This window comes from Chionomys nivalis, chromosome 12 (assembly GCF_950005125.1).
Source record: "Chionomys nivalis chromosome 12, mChiNiv1.1, whole genome shotgun sequence".
NCBI classification, from domain to species: Eukaryota; Metazoa; Chordata; class Mammalia; order Rodentia; family Cricetidae; genus Chionomys; species Chionomys nivalis.
In genome coordinates, this window is record NC_080097.1 from 5,781,776 (window position 1) to 5,800,943 (window position 19,168).

General features: G+C 42.5%; 1 protein-coding gene across 3 annotated transcripts in view; it reads right to left on the reverse strand.

The window, feature by feature from the left end:
- The window catches only part of Gpr180 (G protein-coupled receptor 180), a 59,046-nt gene that overhangs the window by 25,671 nt on the left and 14,207 nt on the right, over positions 1 to 19,168 (reverse strand). For 2 of the 3 annotated variants that reach the window (XR_009058121.1, XR_009058120.1), the window contains exons 4-9: positions 16,729 to 16,909; positions 16,545 to 16,594; positions 13,287 to 13,444; positions 10,513 to 10,704; positions 8,504 to 8,581; positions 7,075 to 7,586 (exon numbers count right to left, since the gene is read on the reverse strand). Coding sequence is in view for 1 of the 3 variants with exons in the window: in XM_057786178.1 (XP_057642161.1) it covers positions 7,428 to 7,586; positions 8,504 to 8,581; positions 10,513 to 10,704; positions 13,287 to 13,444; positions 16,545 to 16,594; positions 16,729 to 16,909 (818 nt within the window). In the remaining 2 variants the exon portion in view is untranslated. Of the gene's footprint in view, positions 1 to 6,307; positions 7,587 to 8,503; positions 8,582 to 10,512; positions 10,705 to 13,286; positions 13,445 to 16,544; positions 16,595 to 16,728; positions 16,910 to 19,168 lie in introns of those variants that run through there. The other variant, XM_057786178.1, reaches the window with a different exon arrangement.

Here is a 19,168-nt window from a genome sequence, read left to right on the forward strand (position 1 = left end):
AACATAGATAAACATATTACTTAGAATTGCTATTTCTTCTTAGATACTTGATATAATTTATAGTAAAATCATTTAGGCCAGATTCCTATTTCATTAGTATTTTAATCAGGATTCATTTTCTTAACTAGTTATAGAACTTCTTGAGGTATTTATTCACTCTTCAGTGCGTCTTGGTCATGTGCAATGTTAGAAGAGGCAATTCATCATGAACCTGGTAAGTCCTCACTAATGCAAACCTACTTGGTATTAGTGTTTACATTCATAGATAGAGACTTTGTCCTTTTCTATTATAAAAGAATACTCTAACTTGTAAAATTTATGAGGAAAAAAGTTTACCTTGTGGTTCTAGAGTCTAGAAAGACAAGTGCATGGTGATGACACCTAGCAGGGGTCTTTGTGTTGCATAAAAGCATGGCAGGGTTTGGGAGGACAATGATCAAAACAAAAAACAAAACAAAAAACCAGAATGGATGGATTAACTTTTATCATCAACCAATCTATAGAGATCATATAAATGGATTGATGTCCATTTAGGTAGCTTCTGCTAATCATCTCATTAGGCCTCACTCAACACTACTGCACTGGAGATCAAACATCTAGCAAATTTGTAGGACTTGAAGTCACAGCAACCTTTCCATTGATAAAACAGGCAAGCCCTCAAGCCCTTCGTATTCCCTTTTTGAATTAATTACTGCTGCGTCAGTGTGGCCACACCTGTGGAGGTGAACAGAGAGCTGTTCTCTCCTTCCACATTGTTGAGACAGGGTCTCCCTTGTTCCTGCTGATGGAAGGTGTACTCTAGGCTGGCTGGGACTGAACTCCTGGGCAATTGTGCCTGCCTCCCATTTGCTTTAGGAGTCCTGGAATTACAGATGTGAATCACTACATCCAACTTTTCGAGAGCTCTGAAGACCGAACTCAGGTTGGCAGCCCTGCATGACAAGCACTTTGGACCAATATTGCTCGACATATATGATGCAGGACAATTATGTATTCTGTCAATTATGTTTTAAGTAAACACTGATTGACCAGTAGCCAGGCAGGAAGTATAGGTGGGACAACCAGACAGGAAGTAGAGGTGGGGCAATGAGAACAGTATTCTGGAAAGAGGAAGCTCTTTTCCCAGTCCTGTCCAGACACCAAAGAAGGAAGATGTGATTGCCCAGCTCAAAAAGGTACCAAGCCATGTGGCTAACATAGACAAGAATTATGGGCTAATATAAGTTATAAGAGTTAATAAGAAGCCTGAGCTAATGGGCCAATCGGTTTATAATTTATGGAGACCTCTTGTGATTCTCTTTTGGGATTTACCAGCTGTGAGAACTGGGCAGGACAGAAACCCCAACAAGCAGGCCCACATGTTACGCATATAGTTTATAGCACACCAGCTGTTTCACCTTAATTGTCATGATTTATCTCAGTTATACATTTCCTTTGCTCTTCAGTTTTTCTCTCTTCTGCAGTGTGGTAGTTTTTGTTCTTATTACTGGTGTTTTGTATTTTCCCTTTTATTTCCCCTCTGACAATCTTGATATAGGTTTGTAAAGTTTATCACTCATTTTAAAGAACCAGGTTTTGGACTCAGTAGTGAACTATAACTATCTCCAGTTTTACCCATTTTCTAGTATGTGACATAACTTCACTCTGTTTATGGACGAGGATTATTTTGTATATATGACCTGTTTACCCATTCCTGTTATTCAGCATGTAGTTCAGCTCTGTAACTTAGCTGTTGGGAGCATCACTACTCAAGTTAAATGGATGTTCAACTATGTCTGTGATGTGCTCATTTGAAGTCACTCAGGTGCACACAAATCACATGGTAGGTCTACTTATAGCTTTTTGATGGGCCTACATGTAGATTCACATGGTGGTAGAATAATTTACATTCCCATATTGGGGCATAGGAGTTGTCTTTGGTCTACATCCTCACCAGTACTTTTCTTATTTTAAGATTTAAAATGATGTGTATGTGTGTGAGTATGTACAGGGGCCCAAGGAGGTGAGAAGCATTGAGTTTTCCTGGGGATGAAGTTACAGGCAGCTGCGAGCCATCTCTGTAGCCTGCTGTTTCCTTAGTGACCACATTCTGAGAAAGGGAAGATGAAATCTCAAAATATTTTAACGGTTTTATTTCTGGTGACTAAGAGTATTGAACACTTTAAAAAATATTTATTGGCAATTTATATTTCTTCTTTTGAGAACTCTACAGCTCTTTACTCTGTGTTATGATTTTTTGTTTAATATGAGTTCTTTATATATATTGGATTTTAATCAACCACATGTAGGGTGCCTCTTCACTCAACTAACAATTTCCTTCTGCTGTGCAGCAGCTTAGTGTTCATGAAGTATGTGTCTTAGACACGCTTTCTATTGCTGTGAAGAGACACCATGAACATGCCAATTCTTATAAAGGAAAAAATTTAATTGGGGTGGCTTACAGTTCCAGGATTTTAACCAATACCATCATGGAGGGAAACATGGTGGCAGACAAGCAGACATGGTGTTGGAGCTGAATCCTACACCCTAACAGGCAGGCAGCAGGAAGTGAACTGAATCCCTGAGCGTGGCTTGGGTATATGTGAGATCCCAAAGCTGGCCTCCACAGTGACACTTCCTCCAGCAAAGCCACACTTCCTAGTAATGCCATTTCCTTTGGGTATCTGGAGGTTGTTACACCCAAACACCCACAGCATCATCTGTCAGTTATCGGCGTTGTCTCCCGAGTGACTGGAATCTTACTGAGAAGTGTTCTTCCTTCCTTCGCTCCAGTAGCTTCAGCTTAGGTTACCAGGAAGGGCTTCAATCCTGTCGTGATGGTTTTGGTTTTTGTTTGGTTTTTGGTACAGGGTGTGAAACAGGGATCCAGTTATATCACTTCATGTGTGGATATCTAGTTTTCCACCACCACTTGTTGAAGACAATATCTTTTCTTTAATGTGTATTTTTTTTTTTTTGCATCTCATGAAAAGTGTGGCTGTGTGAGCTTATATTTAGGCTAATACCTCTGCTCTGTTAGTAGCATGCTGTTCTTGCTACTATGACTTGGCAGTATAACGTAAAACTGGGCTTGGTGATCCTTCCAGTATTACTCTTTGCTCAGGGTTTCTGCAGTTATCGGGGTCTTTTAAACTTCCATGAGATTTTTAGATAAAAAAAAATGCACAAAGAAAGGCATTGGAATTCTGATAAGAATTGAACTGAATATGCTGATTTTATGCTTTTATCAGAATGTTGTTCTGGGAATATTTGTCCTCACATTATTAATTCTTCTAAGCCATGGGTCTCTGGGAGGTCTATCTCCTAACGTCTTTGTTTCCTTTCCCGAGTTTTAAGTTTCATTATAAAGGTCTTTGAATTCATTGGTTAAGTTTATTTCAAGTTATCTTTATCTTGCTTTGTTGCTGAAACTATAGAGCAAGGGCTCTCTCTCTCTCTCTCTCTCTCTCTCTCTCTCTCTCTCTGTGAGCACACATGCGTGTGTGTGTGTGTGATCTTTAAGGTCTCTTGTGTTTTAGATATCATCTGCCAAAAAGAATAATTTGATTTTTTCCTTTCATATTTGTATCCTTTTCTAGCTCCTTCTCATTCCTTATTGCACTGGTCAAAATGTCAGTATACTGACACAGCTGTGAAGACGATGACCAGATGTGGAAGGAGGAGGGCACTTAGAGATGGCCGCAGGGTGCAAACTGTGGGTATCCACACTGGTTTGCCAACTTCACAGCAAAGCCCGTCAGGTTGGTCTTGGTCCACGAATCCAAGCTGGGTTTAAAGGTGGTAAACCTCTTTTCATAAAGTCCGCAGCTGCTTGGCTGTTTGTAACAATCCTATCATCTCAAATCGAAACCTAAATCCTCTGAGATTTGCGATCAGAGCTAGGTGTGAGCATGTGTCACAAACAGCTGCATTCTTCCAAGGGAAACATGGCAAAGGGATCATGTTCTGCTCACACACAGGGTCGGTCTCACCAGTATTGACCTTGGACTTGTGTATATTTTCGTCAGATATAGCTTCCTTCATTCGAGATCAAGCCCCGGACGAGCTCCCCCATCTGCTGTAAACTGGTTCAGGCATGAAAGTGGTCTATATGTTCATAGCTACTGAGGTTCATTTCCGATTTGAGCACAATCGCAGGCCAACTGTGAAAACACCAGCCACGCCTAACGACAAATGTTCATTCAGCCTAATGAAAAACTGCACACTGGGGGCTGGAAAGATGGCTCAGCAGCTACAAGGGCTTGCTGCTCTCAGGGGACTGGGATCCTGACACCCACAGCTCGAGGCCCTCCAATGCCTGTAACTCCAACTCAGGGGATGAGGCTCCCTCTTCCGGCCTCCATAGGTACCCACACACACATGCACAAACAGATTCAAATTAAAAACATAAAACCTAATAAACATGCTCAATAAATCATGAAAGTAAAATAAAAAAGTAAATAAATAAAAAGGTCTGGTGGGCTCCAAAGAAACATTTATTTATTCCTACTTAGTTAAATGGGTCCTGGTTTACTCATACTGAAGTTAAAACATCTGATGACAGTCAGCGTTTACATTATTATACATGTCAATAAATCCAACATTTCCTATTTTCTCAAAGAAAGAAAACAGTGTTTCTCAACAGGATGGGGTCCAAGGCTACTTTCAAAGGAAAAAACCCATAACTTATAAGGCATTATCTGTCTGACAGGAGAAAACAAGGTAGGGCAGGGATGGTTCATCCTGCTATGATTTAGAGTGGTTAAGAAAACAAAGCCAGCCGGGAGGTGGTGGCACAGGCAGCATTGGGAGACAGAGGCAGAGGCAGGCAGAGCTCTGAGTTTGAGGTCAGCCTGGTCTACAGAGTGAGTTCCAGGACAGCCGGGGCTACACAGAGAAACCCAATCTCAAAAAACAAAACAACAACAAGAAAACAAAAAAACAAGAAAGAAAGGAAAGAAGAAAGGAAGAAACAAAGAAAGGAGTGAAAGAAAGAAGGAAGAAAGGAAAAAAAAACAGGCACCATTATGACATAAGAAACTTTTGTCTTTGCGTCTGTTAGGCAATCGATAGTTCCACACATTCATTAACAACTATTTTTCTTGACTTAGTAACAGCTCTTAACAGTAAAATATAAATTATCAGCAACTGGATATATTAAAAACAAACAAAAACCCTATTAAAAGCTTTGCAAATGCAGGCACGTTGGTCCATGTCCTGTGTGCGGTCAACCTGCTGGCCCAGCTCTGAGAACCTTACACTTCTGTATTACCCTGCAGCTCATGTGCTGCAGGAGGCCAGAGTGCTGCTAGAAAGGCTCGCTAGTCACGGGCTGGACTCTACTACTTTGCAGATTTGCTAGCTGCAAATATATTTTACCATTCAAATGAAGCAAAATATTTTCATTTTCAAAGACACCATATGCAAGGGAAAAATAAAGACAAAAAACACAGATACTTTTAAATTATGCTACGTTACCTGGAGTCTTTCATTAAAATCTCAATTACCACACTATTGCACCATTTCCTGCTTAAAAACATGGTAAGCAGATAAAATATTTAAAGATAGCCAGAGGTAAACAAAAGGTCAATTAACTTGACAAATACTAACCGAGCAACTGTCAATCAGTAACTACTAATCAGGATTCTTATTTTAGAGAGAGGACTGACAACCACAGCAGAGGACAGACAGACAACCACAGCAGAGGACTGACAACCGCAGCAGAGGACTGACAACCACAGCAGAGGACTGACAACCGCAGCAGAGGACTGACAACCACAGCAGAGGACTGACAACCACAGCAGAGGTCAGACAACCACAGCAGAGGACTGACAACCACAGCAGAGGACAGACAACCACAGCAGAGGACTGACAACCACAGCAGAGGACAGACAACCACAGCAGAGGTCAGACAACCACAGCAGAGGACTGACAACCACAGCAGAGGACAGACAACCACAGCAGAGGACTGACAACCGCAGCAGAGGACTGACAACCACAGCAGAGGACTGACAACCACAGCAGAGGACTGACAACCACAGCAGAGGACTGACAACCGCAGCAGAGGACTGACAACCACAGCAGAGGACAGACAGACAACCACAGCAGAGGACTGACAACCACAGCAGAGGACTGACAACCACAGCAGAGGACAGACAGACAACCACAGCAGAGGACTGACAACCACAGCAGAGGACTGACAACCGCAGCAGAGGACTGACAACCACAGCAGAGGACTGACAACCACAGCAGAGGACTGACAACCACACAGCAGAGGACTGACAACCACACAGCAGAGGACTGACAACCACACAGCAGAGGACTGACAACCACAGCAGAGGACAGACAACCACAGCAGAGGTCAGACAGACAACCACAGCAGAGGACTGACAACCACAGCAGTTCTTTAACTGGGCACTTTTTAGAAAACTACAGACAATCTGGGGACAACACACACACACACACACACAGCTTTGTTACAAAGGATTCAAGATGGCACTGCTTACAACCCACTGCCAACATGGATTATAACAAATCCAGTGAGCATTTTGTTTTTCAATTATTCACCGAAAATATAATCCTGATTAAGTATCCTTGGGCAGGAATTCATGGGTAGTTGATTACTGAAACCAATATTTTTGTGAAATACCTCTGTTAATTTAATCTGTGTATACAGCTTAATTATAATTGAGGATTTAATATAAGAGAAATGAATTACCTCAGGATTAAAATTTTAGAGCTATATAATATACTACTTTTTCCTTCTTTCTTTTTAAACACAAAAAACTGCTTGTTCCTTTACCCAAGTGCTCAGATTTAAAACCTCTGTTCGTACAGCCAATGTAATGTACCTAAGATTTTCCAAAATCCTTTCCTACCAAGAAAAAGCCTGAACTAGGACCAACAACACAAGCAAAAATTGCAGAATAGCTCTACCCATGAATAAACAGAAGCTGATTCACTTAACTGTTAACACACTTTCTATTTATTTTCTGGAGTATTCACTTCCAATTCCTTTACATTGAAATACGAAATGCATGTTCTTTAAAGCATAAAAAGTAGTTTTAAAACCAGCGTCTCACTCTGACGTCATACCTGGAGTAGTTGGCTGTGCACAAGCGTGATCGTGTGAGTGAACACTGTTTGAGACCATCAGACCTGAGTGTGAGCACCCGACCACACGCCATTCAAGTCCTCTCTTTCACGCTGATCTCCTGGGCAAAAGGGCTGCAGTTGCCTCGGAACAAGATCCTCTCTCCAGAGTTTATTGTCTGAGTACAGAACATGTGTTACCTCTGAGTTTGGCACTGCTGGAATGCAGCTGTGTAAGTAACATGCTCTGCTATCTCCGTTCTGTCTCTCATGGCAAAGGCATGAAGGGACATCACCGCATCTGGAGCCTTATTGCACTTGTCCACGTCACTTCTTGTTCTCACAAGAATCAAGTATCAGAAATGAGGGCGACTTTTGTGTCCAGATGAAATGGTCAGTGGTAATGTTACTGAGGAGAGTGAGGAAACCTCCCAGTACAGACTGTGCGACAGGAAGAGTCTATAGAGAGTAACCATGGAGACAGACTGGCAAAGGATAACACCTATTGTAACAACCTGAAAAAAGAAAAGGAACAGGAATGTTTCACTATGTGCAGGAAGAGAAAAGTTACATTTAACTTACCATGCGTCCTCCTCTGCATTCTCTACCCAGTCCAGCATCCTTCACCTTCACCACAGGTGCATCTCATGAAGCACCTCCCACAGAAAGCAGGCCACCTTCAGGCCTGGGACTGCTCAAGGGTAAAGTTCTCTGACCTTTAGTTTACTACAGTAGATGGAGAAGTCCCTTGTCTCCCCAGGGTGCACATGCTACAAAACTCAGGACTCGGCCATTTTAGTAACAGCGGCATGGCATCCTCCTGCCTCAGCGACAGCTCTGCTGCCCTAGGGCGCGCTACTCACATCTGTAAACACCAGGCAGGGCTCCTGCTGCAATGCTGACGAGGGCAGGCAGGCCCTCTGCTCTGTAGTCTGTCACAGCAATGACATTTTCTGTCTATATTGGCTGTTGGCAGTACACAGTGAACAATCTTAATCATCTCTTTTTTAAAAAAGATGCATTACATGTCCTCCTAATGTAATTTATAAAACACGATTCTGAAATAGGCTAACACCCATGACAGCTACTTCTATCTAGGCTGGGTGTGGTAGCTTGTGCTTTTAATCCCAACACCCAGAAAGCAGAAACAGCAGGATCAATTCCAGCCTGAGGCCCAGGGCTATATATTCTGATCCTGTTTCAAAAGCAAACAAGACCAACAAAAACACGATTTCTACCATTTTGCTTATGAACTAACTTTTAAGTTATTTTTTAATGTTTATTAACTTCTCACTTATGTACTCACCAGTTTTAATATTTTCTTTTGAGTTTAAAGAACTCAAGAAACTTCTGAATGGCACACTAGGCACCTCCTGCTTTAACACGTTCTAAAGAAAGATCTGAAAACATTTTCATGGTGACTGGTACTTACCTTATCTCTTTGGTAGTCATTAAAAATGACAGCAATGCAGGCAAGCACTGGCTGGCATAAGAACCACAGGATACAGCCCTAGAAGAAATCGACAAACCAGTAAGATCTGTTGTCTTTACTTGAAATGCATCAGATTAAAAACAAAACCAACACACATGTCATGGTAGAATACATGCAGTCTTCTCAGGGTTAGGGAACCCCACAGCAGGAGCACTGCAGCTGGAGGGTAGCCTGGACTACAGACTGAGATCAGGAATCAAAAATCAAAAAACAGTTATTAATATTTAGAACCTAGAGTGGAGAGATGGCTCAGCAAATGCTTAACTGTTCAGTTAAGAGCACTTGCTGTTCTTGCAGAGGACCCAGGGTTAGTCCCCAGCACCCACACAGCAGCTCACAACTGTCTGTAACTCTAGTTCCGGGGATCTGATATCTGATGTGATATATATACACATACACTCACACACACACACACACAAACAAGGGCAAAACACACATATTCAAAAAATAAAAATAAAATCTTAACACTCTCTCGCACGTAGGTCCTGACTGGCCTCAATTGAACTTCAGAGTAAACTTGAGATAAAATGTAGAAATAAATGCATTTTGCTATAACAGTAATACTCCTTTCTCTGACCAAATTGGTAACTTTTAGAGTACTTACAACATTACATTTATAATGTTACATACATATAATATACACTACCAATGCTGTGCTATAGGCAGCAATGTCACTGAAAAAGTGAGGCACAAATGTATAATATTTCTGCAAAAAGCCATGAAGCCATGAAGTCATATTCACATGTCCACATTCAAATGAATTCCATAACAATACCCATGACGATTCCCAGCGATTGCTCTGATTGACAGAATGGTACCACAGAGGAGAGTCAACAGGGTGAGTGAAAACAGGAAATTCTACATTATGTTTTCCAAATATTGTTCTCTAGTTTCTCATGAACTGTCACAATGTATCTCTTTTTCAAAATTAAATCTGAAACAAGTTCATAATGCTCGAGGCACTTTGAAGATTGAGGCACAAGAAAGACAGTGCTTAGTACATTACTTCTCTTAGGAAAGAGAGGGAAAGACATGTAAATTCTCTGGCAGGGAAATGATGTGGGAGGTCCTTCTGTCTGTGTGTTGTTTTTATTGGTTAATGAATAAAGAAACTGCTTTGGACCTATAGCAAGGCAGAATTTAGGTAGGCGGGGAAAGCTAGGGTGAATGCTGGGAGAAAGGGGTGGAGTCAGAGAGACAGATGCTGGTCAGAAATTTAGCTGGTAAGCCACAGCCACGTGGCAATACACAAATTAATAGAAATAGGTTAAATTAATATGTAAGAGTTAGTCAATAAGAACTAGAGCTAATACGCCAAACAGTGATTTATTCAATAGTTTCTGTGTGATTATTTCGGTTCTGAGCAGCTGAACAAACAGGCAGCCTCCTCCAACAAAGAAACGTAGGGCCAGTGGTATGGCTTCTAGGAGAAAGCGATGAGACCTAAGAAGAGACAGCTCACTCTGTGCTACTCGAAAGCATCTTGATTAGATGGGCACAGAACGAATCCAGTCTGCTCTCTGGTTCTCAGGCACACAGATGCAGAGTATGGACACAGGAGGATGGGATGGGATGGGACAGCCACACAGTAAGCGCGGCAGCCTCCGGGCTGCATCCTCCTGTACGGAAGGACAGCTCCTCACAGCTTGTTACAGAACACTGGAGCTCCAAGAGGGGTGCCTCAGACAGGGAACAGCTGCTAGAAACATGTTTTTCAGTTCCCACAGATGAGAAGAAAACTCACTATTGAAAAGGAAAAACCAAGATGTAGGCCAATGGGTCGTTCAAAGATTACATGGAAAATACTGTTCCGGGTTCTGTAAAACAGGATCGTATCCAGGTCATGCATGCGTGAAGATTAGTTGAGCAACAGAAGGCTTAGAGCAGTGCTCTGGACAGAGACAGCAGAGGGACTGGACACTCGGAAGCCCTGCCTGCCCCGTGCATACTTTGGCGAATGTGATGTAGAACTCTCTCTTGAGCGTGCTCCTCTCCATGGTGATGATCTGGTAGAGTCCACAGCCCAGTGACAGTGCCAGGCAAACCCTTAAGATGATGAGCAGGACCCCCGCCAAGCTGTGGTGGGAATGTGAGCTATGGTGACCAGTGTCTTCAAACTGCTCCCAAAGTAGCAAAACACTCTGTGGATAACAACAACAGTTAAAGAAATATATACATACACCTATCCACAACAAAACATGTTCTCAAGTCTTGTGAGCATCCTATATATGTGAGAAAAACCTTCCTGGGGGATGCAAGGTTTGTCGGTCACAAAGGCTGTCAACTACTAGTGCAGTCCTTTCCTGCTCTCAGGATCCTTGGGGTTTCCAGCGAGTGACACGTCAGCTACTATCGCCATCACGAGTCAAACCCATCATCTCTAAACAGAGATGGACAAGGGAAAGAATGGGAACTTCCTTCTAAACCCACCTCCTTCTACCCCAGTTCTCCTATCTCAAGGCTAACTTGCCTGTTTTTTTCAGAATCTTGATGTGTATCGCTGGCTGTTCCAAAACTCATGATGAAGACCAAGCTGGTCTCAAACTTCCAGCAATCTCATGTCTCTGCTTCCTGAGATTTGGCAATATGGGCATGCCTCGCCATGTTTAAGACCACTTTCAGATAGCTCACAACCTTTCTAACAGAACATGCCAAGTCCAAATTGTCAAACGCCACTCTTTCTGGCAACTTCCCTACGTAAAGGAAGATATTTTTGTTTATTTACTAGATTTTATTTTACCATTATTATATATGTGAAGGTGCGTGCCTGTACCACACCATGTGTGTGGGTTGTTCTATTGCTGTGCGGGTACTGGGGACTGGGCGCAGGTTGTTGCTGTCAGCCTGCACGCACGTCTGTTCCATCTGGTGCTAGCCCGGGCACTGTCACACACCCCACTCTCCTGCTGACCTTCCCTGTCATCTTGTTACTGGGACACAGCTTTCTTTCTGCTGTTCCGTTTATTGCTACCCATGCTCCTCTGTCCCAACTAAACACCAAGCACTTAAATTACTGTAATCTTTTTTACCATCAAATACTTTTTGGGCTTCCTATGGAAGTTCAGCTTTCAAAATGAGACATTAGTCACTTCCAAACACCTTTGGTAAAATAAAGTCAGTATTAAATCCAATTCTTGGGCAGGGCATGATGGCTCATTCAGTCAATCCCAGCACTAGGGAGGTGCAGGCGATCCCTGTGAATTTTAGACCAGCCTGGTCTACATAAGGAGGCCCAGCTCTAAACACAGATCCAGTTCCCTGGCCGTAAGGGCTCGTGGGCAGCCTCCTCTCCCATCTGTGCACAGCTGCTCCAGTTTAACTTACTCCAGTGTAACTTATTTTGTTCTAGCAACAGCATGTTTAACTATGACCGAAGCCTGCCATTTTCAATTGGTACGTTATTTTCCTTGTATCATATTAATGCAGTCTTTTGTCTTACTCCTACTTTTTGAGGTCAGGGTATTTTAAACAGTTGGAAATTAAACATGGGCGAATTTTCAATACTCACGGAAATTCCCTCCTGATACTATCCTATATATTTCTCCGTTTTACTATTTTCATTCGTGTCTTCGTATTCTTTACTATATTTCTAAATTGCACATGCAGACGTGTGTGAGCACACGCACATGCACACACACACAGACACACATTCATGTACCCTCCCACATGCTTATGTACCTCCCACACTTCCCCCACGAACATGCATGCATGTGCAGACACATGTGCATGCACACACGCATACAGATACACACATACAGATACACGCATACTTTTATTCTTCTTCTTCCCTTACCCTATTCTCTCTTTACACCAAACTATATCGATCTATTTTCTTAAACTACACTTCTAAACTTGACTTTTACAACAAAGAAGTATGATTATAAAACCACCATTTCCTGTCAGTTCGTTTTCCATATTTGAATTCTGTGTTTACATATTCAAGTGCTAACATGTCTTCAGTCTATTAATAACACACATATGCGCTTATGTACTGATAGATTGCTAGATATGCACTTTTGTACTGATAGACTGCTGTTCACACACGTATGCACTTCTGTACTGATAGACTGCTGGTCACACACGTATGCACTTCTGTACTGGTAGACTGCTGGTGTCACTGGCACTGTTGGCTGTTGCTGCAGACCACAGTCATGTCTAAAACAGGCTCCAGTTCTTTCAGTGTCCCAGTCCAGGGCAATGGCAACCTTAATTATCAGTCAGCTACTTGTCTGTGACAATGGATTGAAATTACAAAGACATGATGATTTAAAACCTGGCTTTTAAGAGAGTTGTGATTTGAGAAATGAGAATGTACATGATTTTTTACAAGTTTGTTTATTTGTATTTCATTTTTTTTGTTTGTTTGTTTGTTTGCCTGCAGAGGTCAGAAAAAGGTGTCTGAGCCTCTGAAAGCGGCTGTGAACCACCATGTGGATGCTGGAAATTGTCCCTGGGTCCTCTGGAAGAGCAGCCACCCTACTCTTAACTGCTGAGCTACCTCTCCAGCACCAAGAAATGTGAGAAGATTTTTTTTAATATTTAAGAAAACAGACAAAGTAAGAAACGTATTTTTAGTAAGCCAGTCCCTGCTGTGCATGCACACTAGCACCCAGGAGATCTGTGAGGGCATTTCATCATTTTGTGAGCATTTCTTAAATTCCCTGTTTCTGTCCTGCAGCAAGACATCCATGGTCAGGTGTGGTTTCTGCAGGCCAGTTCTCACCTGGGTTATGACAATGAACACGGCGATGCCTGTGGACGCAGGGGTAGAGTCCCACTGGAGCGGCCTGCTTTGAGACTTCTTCATCCTGACTATGGTCCACCCCATGCACAGGCTCAGAAGCAGGTACAGCATCTGGATTTGGGAGGCAATGTCAAAAACTGGAGAAAAATGAAAACCAAAATCAATGAAGTTTCAAATTCACAGAATCTGGCACATTTTATATTGAGATGAGAATTCCCCTTTTCAAACCACAAAAACTAGAAAATTCAGTAAGAGATATTAATGTATAATAGTTCTAACACACTCAATATTTGGCATAAAATTTGTAATTAGTTATAAAAGCAGGGAAGTACTACCATTTTTTTAAAAAAAGTATATACATGGCTATATTTTGCCTATATTCGTCTAACCTTAAAGCTAGTCTTTTCTTCTCTTTAAAGCTTTTATTGCTATGTACAATTCTGACAAAAGAGACAAAATTGAAATGTAATTTCTACAATGTAGATGATATTAGCATCCTTTCTGAGGTGCTAACGGCGTTTGATGGATAAACTATAAGATGGGAGTATTTTGAAAACTGTAAAGAACAGAATACGATTCCATAGCTGCAGCATCCCTCACGTCAGAGTCCTATAGACAGATGCAGAGCTTCACGAACTAGTGCCGTGTGCCCCCAGGTGGCCAGCTCTTGTACTGCAGGGGAAGCGCCTGCTTTAAAAGGAATTCAACAAATCGCCTGCACATAGATGCACACCACACAGAAACAAACAAAATCTATAAATGCTTCCGGTTCTACACACACTTATCTTATAAATTAATAGCTGCTTGCTTACAATGAAAACTATGACTTTTTATCACCGTGTATCTGAATGGCTTGTGATCACAATGGAGCATACCGCCCACCCCTACACAGCCAACACAACCGCCATGCTCTGGGAAAGAGACTTCCTGTAGAGACACAGAAGCAGCTGGGGTATAATGTTTATGTTTTTGAGCTACACATCAAAAGTTTATCAACAATACACATTCGATGCATCTTGACAGCTTTCCTCCTGCTCTGCCATCCACACTGAAACAATCGTTTTACAGGCACTGCTGTGACACACTGTCTTCTGGACATGGCACAGTCTTTCTTGTCTTCCTGAGCTCCTGGCAGCTCTGGTTACTTACAGGAGACCGGCACAAGACTGGGCCCGCTAACCTGAGGGTGATAAGAGGCCCAGAGCGCCCCCATATTCCTGGTGAAGCACAGTTAACGGCTGTTATGAGTCGGGGGTTCCTCAGGGTACAGCTGCTTGCAAGCTGTGCATGCTACCACAGCTTACCCGAACCAGTTCACTGGCTTGCCAACCCAGACTTGGGTGTAATTGTTTGGGTCTGTTCTTGGTGTTCTCTGCAGAGAACAGATGTTTGTGTCCCCAGGAAAGGTTTACGTAAGTATGCGCATACATGTATGGTAGTGAACGCTACTAATGAGTTGTCGCTACACTTGAAGGACACACCCTGGTCAGGTCAATCACATCACAAATGTTTAAGTGTGACGTCAGTGGATTTCATTAACCATTTCACAAGCACAGTCAGTTAACCAGACAAAGTTGACTGAAGGAATTCTTATATAAGCTCCAAAGTAGCAAAAACAAACACCTGGACAATCCTTTTCACTTTCCAGCTTATGTCATACACCAGGTTACAAAGATCAATAAAATACCATAACTGGATAGAAAAACCTATGCTCATAGTTGCTGAAAATAACTACCTGTTTTATATACAAATAGATGTATTTATAAAGCATTTATAAGTATATACTTGTACAATGTAAATGTATACATATTTATATCTTTATCACACAAGAGCTCTGCTCTCCTGAATTGAACCAGGGAACTAGCCAACTCTTTTGCTGGAAGAATTGCCAACACCTAGCCACATCAATTCAATACTACTCCGACAAGCACTGCACAGAGCATGCTGACGCACACTGAATCCTAGGATGTGGAAGACAGGGCCAGGACTCTGAGTCTGAGGGCAGGTAGGCTACTTTGTAAGCTCAAAGACATTCACAAAGTGAACCCCACTGTCAAATACCTAGGGACAGAGTTTAGCGATAGAATGCTTGCTTCACAGGCAAAAAGTCTTAGAATTACCAGAACTGAAGGGGAAAGGAAAAGTTGGGTACCCAGTGATTTCACATCCAGAAGACTTGGACTAATATTCACTGAGCCTCAGTTTCGGCAAGAGGCTTCTGCTAAGGTCTGTGTTGTGCGCTTTGTCTTTTCAGGTGTCAGTTTCCTCGACTGCCTAAATTATCTCTACAGTTTTGTCCTGCCATAGGACCATGACTCCATTAAATATCCAAATACGCTCAAAAGAACAGCAAGGGAGAGGCCAAGGTGTAAACAGTGTTCAGAAAGGACAACACCTCGTGTTCCTGTTGAAGGGGAACTGTACCCATGATTTCACAAGGTAGCAAAGCTCCTGAAGTTTCTAAATCAAAATAGGTGATGAGATCAGAAGAAAAGGAAGAGTCAATTCTAACATGCTTCCATATTCAAAACCTGTTGCTTAGCAAAGCATTAATTTCTCAGTATAAATGACGGTGCATGACTTGATTTCTCTTAGAAGTACTCTTTAAAATGTCATGAATAAAAAACCTTTACAATTTCCTAAAATTGTTAAGCTTCTCTTATAAATAAAAGGAGAAAGATGTGAAGCCAGCTCAATTATAGGTGTGTACCATGACCTTGCATCAGGAACAGTAAGTTTGTCAAGGAGAAAACAGAATCACCTATGGGATTGGAAAACTTGGGTCTGAAACTGGGCTCTTCAGCTCGCTAGTGGAGTGACCTCCACGTGCTCATTGTGCATCTAAGCAATGCACATCTACTTTTCACCGAGGATAAACTGAGGAAGTATTTGCGAATAACAGACGTGAAGAGTTAAGCTAGACACATGACTTACTAGTAAGATCAAAGATCTGAGAGCTAAATCTACAGTCCTGTTCTAGTTCAGCTGAGTTCTGACTAACCGCAAGTAGAAAAAATACACACAGCAAAAATAATTATTCCACCACCACCACCACCACCACCACCACCACCACCACCTTACAGTGCTGGAGATCAGACCCAGGGCCTCCTTCAATGCTGGACAAGTACTCTACTACTTAGCTACCCCACTAGCTGAAAGTAAAGCTTTTTTGTTCTCTCTCTCTAGAAGAAAAGAAGATGGCAAGTTTATCTTCGAAAATGTACTCAGGATTCTCACCTTCTGCCAAACTTCCCATTAGAGGCAGCCCGATTCCATCTTTGGAGTACCTGAGGAATTGAAGAGGAGAGCGTTGAGAGCATTAATATAAATTACAGATGTGAAAAAATGTTCATAATCAAAGCAAGCATAATGCCTGGACTAATTGGGATTGATTAGCTGCAATGATGAAGACAGCAGTTACCTGGAGAAGTGGATGTAATTAGCTAAGGCTGAAGCCGCCTGTAACAGCAGTGCGGTTGTCAGGACCTTGAGGATCACGTGCATGGGCCCTCCTTTCTTAATAGCCTGCCACAGTGACTGAGCATAAACGCAAGCCGTCACGAAGTATGCCAGGACGAGGAGGAAAAAGAACTCATGCAACCCTGTGAAGAGAAGAGAGGGAGCTGCTTCAGGAACACAGGGCAGCACTAGACAGCTTTTACATCCTGTCAAGTGACCTCTAGTGCTTGTCTTGAAACCGTAGTCAAAGCACTCACTTCTGTAAGGAAGAAAGACGGAAAGACCAAGCTTTAACTATAAGAAGACAACGTAAAACAAGCTGATTAAAGTCAATCTGTGGAACAGCAGTCGCTCACGATGACGACTCACTGAAAACCCGAACTCTGTTTCATCTGACAATGCCAGTGTTACTTCAGTGCTCACCCAGATACAGTTTATAAGCTCAAAGTGTGTGTCTTTTCTGAGAACTTCAAAACATTTGCTGTCTCCAGTAGCTTAACACACCTTGACTATGCTTTTCCAAGTGTGGTCCCTAATCCATCAAAATCAACACAGAACTTGTGTTGCAAATTCTTGGGTCCCAATTCTGATCTACCACCCGAAACTGAGGATGAAGCCAGGCAGCCTGGTTTGCAAAACCCTACAGTGACTCTGATAATAACCATGTGAAGCACAGTCACTTGGGAATGTTCGGTTATTACCTTCAATTTTCATTGGGGCAAAGCTTTAAGACATCTATGTCCAGAGCCCTCTTCTCTGGCACTTCCTGTAGCTACTGCCGAGGAGGAAACCCCACAATCAGATCCTGAAGCAGAGCTACAACAACAAACAAATGGCCACCATTCATGTGAGACCCTCACCCTTATTCTCAAAGGGACGAGAATTTCCTAGCAAAATGTTTTAAAATTAGAAACACAGACTAGCAGCACTTTCCTTCCCCTCCTCCAGCCGGGGAGATCCCTAGCACAAGGTCACTTAGCCCAGCCAGCCAGCCACCTGGTGAGAAAGAAAACAAGGAGAAAGCTGACTTAGCAGGATGGGGGGGGGGCAAAAGTCCTTGCACCTGTGCCAAACAGCTTCAAAAAGCCTCTTTGTAGTTACACCTTTAAAAGCTTACCCCACAGAGGAGATACAATTCCTCTCTCTACCTCACTGCAACGAGGTGTTGGAGACAGGGGTTCCGAACTAGTTCATATTATGCTAATTAAACATTGCTTATTACAATCTGGGCCTCTCTGGTGGTCTCTCTCTGGGGGTTGTAATCTGGGCACAACAATTCCAAGTGGGAAATTAGAAGACTGGGAATTTTGTGGTTTTAAATTTAAGGGATTCATTTACAGTCTTCTTTTTCAATCCAAGGGGGACTGGTCCCTAGAATTCCTCAGACATTAAAACCCATGGATCCTCAAGTCCCTTAAATAAAATGCATGGTATTTATGTATAAAAACCAATGCATACCCTGCTATACTTTAAATCACCTCTGGATTATCGTGTGACGTAAGCACTAGATGAAGAGGCATCATGTCACGTTGTTCAGGGGACACTGGAGAGAAGAAAGCTGGCGTGTTTTCAGAACAGACCAATTCTCACATGATACTGCTTATCTGTGGCTGACTGCACGCGTGGACATGGAATCTGCTGACACGGAGGGCAGCTGCGCTGAGTTAAACTACAGTGCTCCCTAACAGCACGGCTTTCCCATTCCACCGAATCGAGTGTGCAATACTGGCAGCACACAGAGAGTTGTTCTCTGCTGAGTCTGTTCCCATTCCAATAAGAAGCCTGAGATTGCACTAGATTCCCACTTAGGTTAAAAACCAAATAATGAGGGGAAAAAAAGTACTTTTATTATTTTTTTAAAAAAAATTTAGAAAGCAAACCAGGAGACACATCCCAGTAAAACCAGCAAACAAACAGCTTAAACTCCATCACTGTGGGGCCGTCAGCAGGGAACCAGAGGAGCAAGAAGTTCTTCTGCCACTGGGTGTCTCTCCTGCTCTACACGGATGATAGTCGCTCGGTGCTGAGAAGACTGCAGAAGAATCATCAACTGCTAGACGTGGGACAGTTTTAAAAACTATTTGAACGCTCCGTTCATAGAAAGAGATTGCACTTTAGAACAATGGTTCCGTAATCCTTAGATTACTAGAGCACTGGAAAAAGGCAGAAAATACAGTCACACCAACACAATAAAAGCTGTGGGCCAATAAAATTCCTTACACTAGCCCAGGTATTGATCTTAGTTTTTAGTTTTTCCTTCTTTGCGTTAAAGAATTGCACAAAGTGTACAAAGCACCCACTGAGTTTTCTTCAGCTGTAGCCCTTTGTGAAGCGCCATCCCAGGCTCAGGAGCCGCTGCCCTCGGCAGCAGATCCAGCATGACAAGAAAACCGGGACCATTT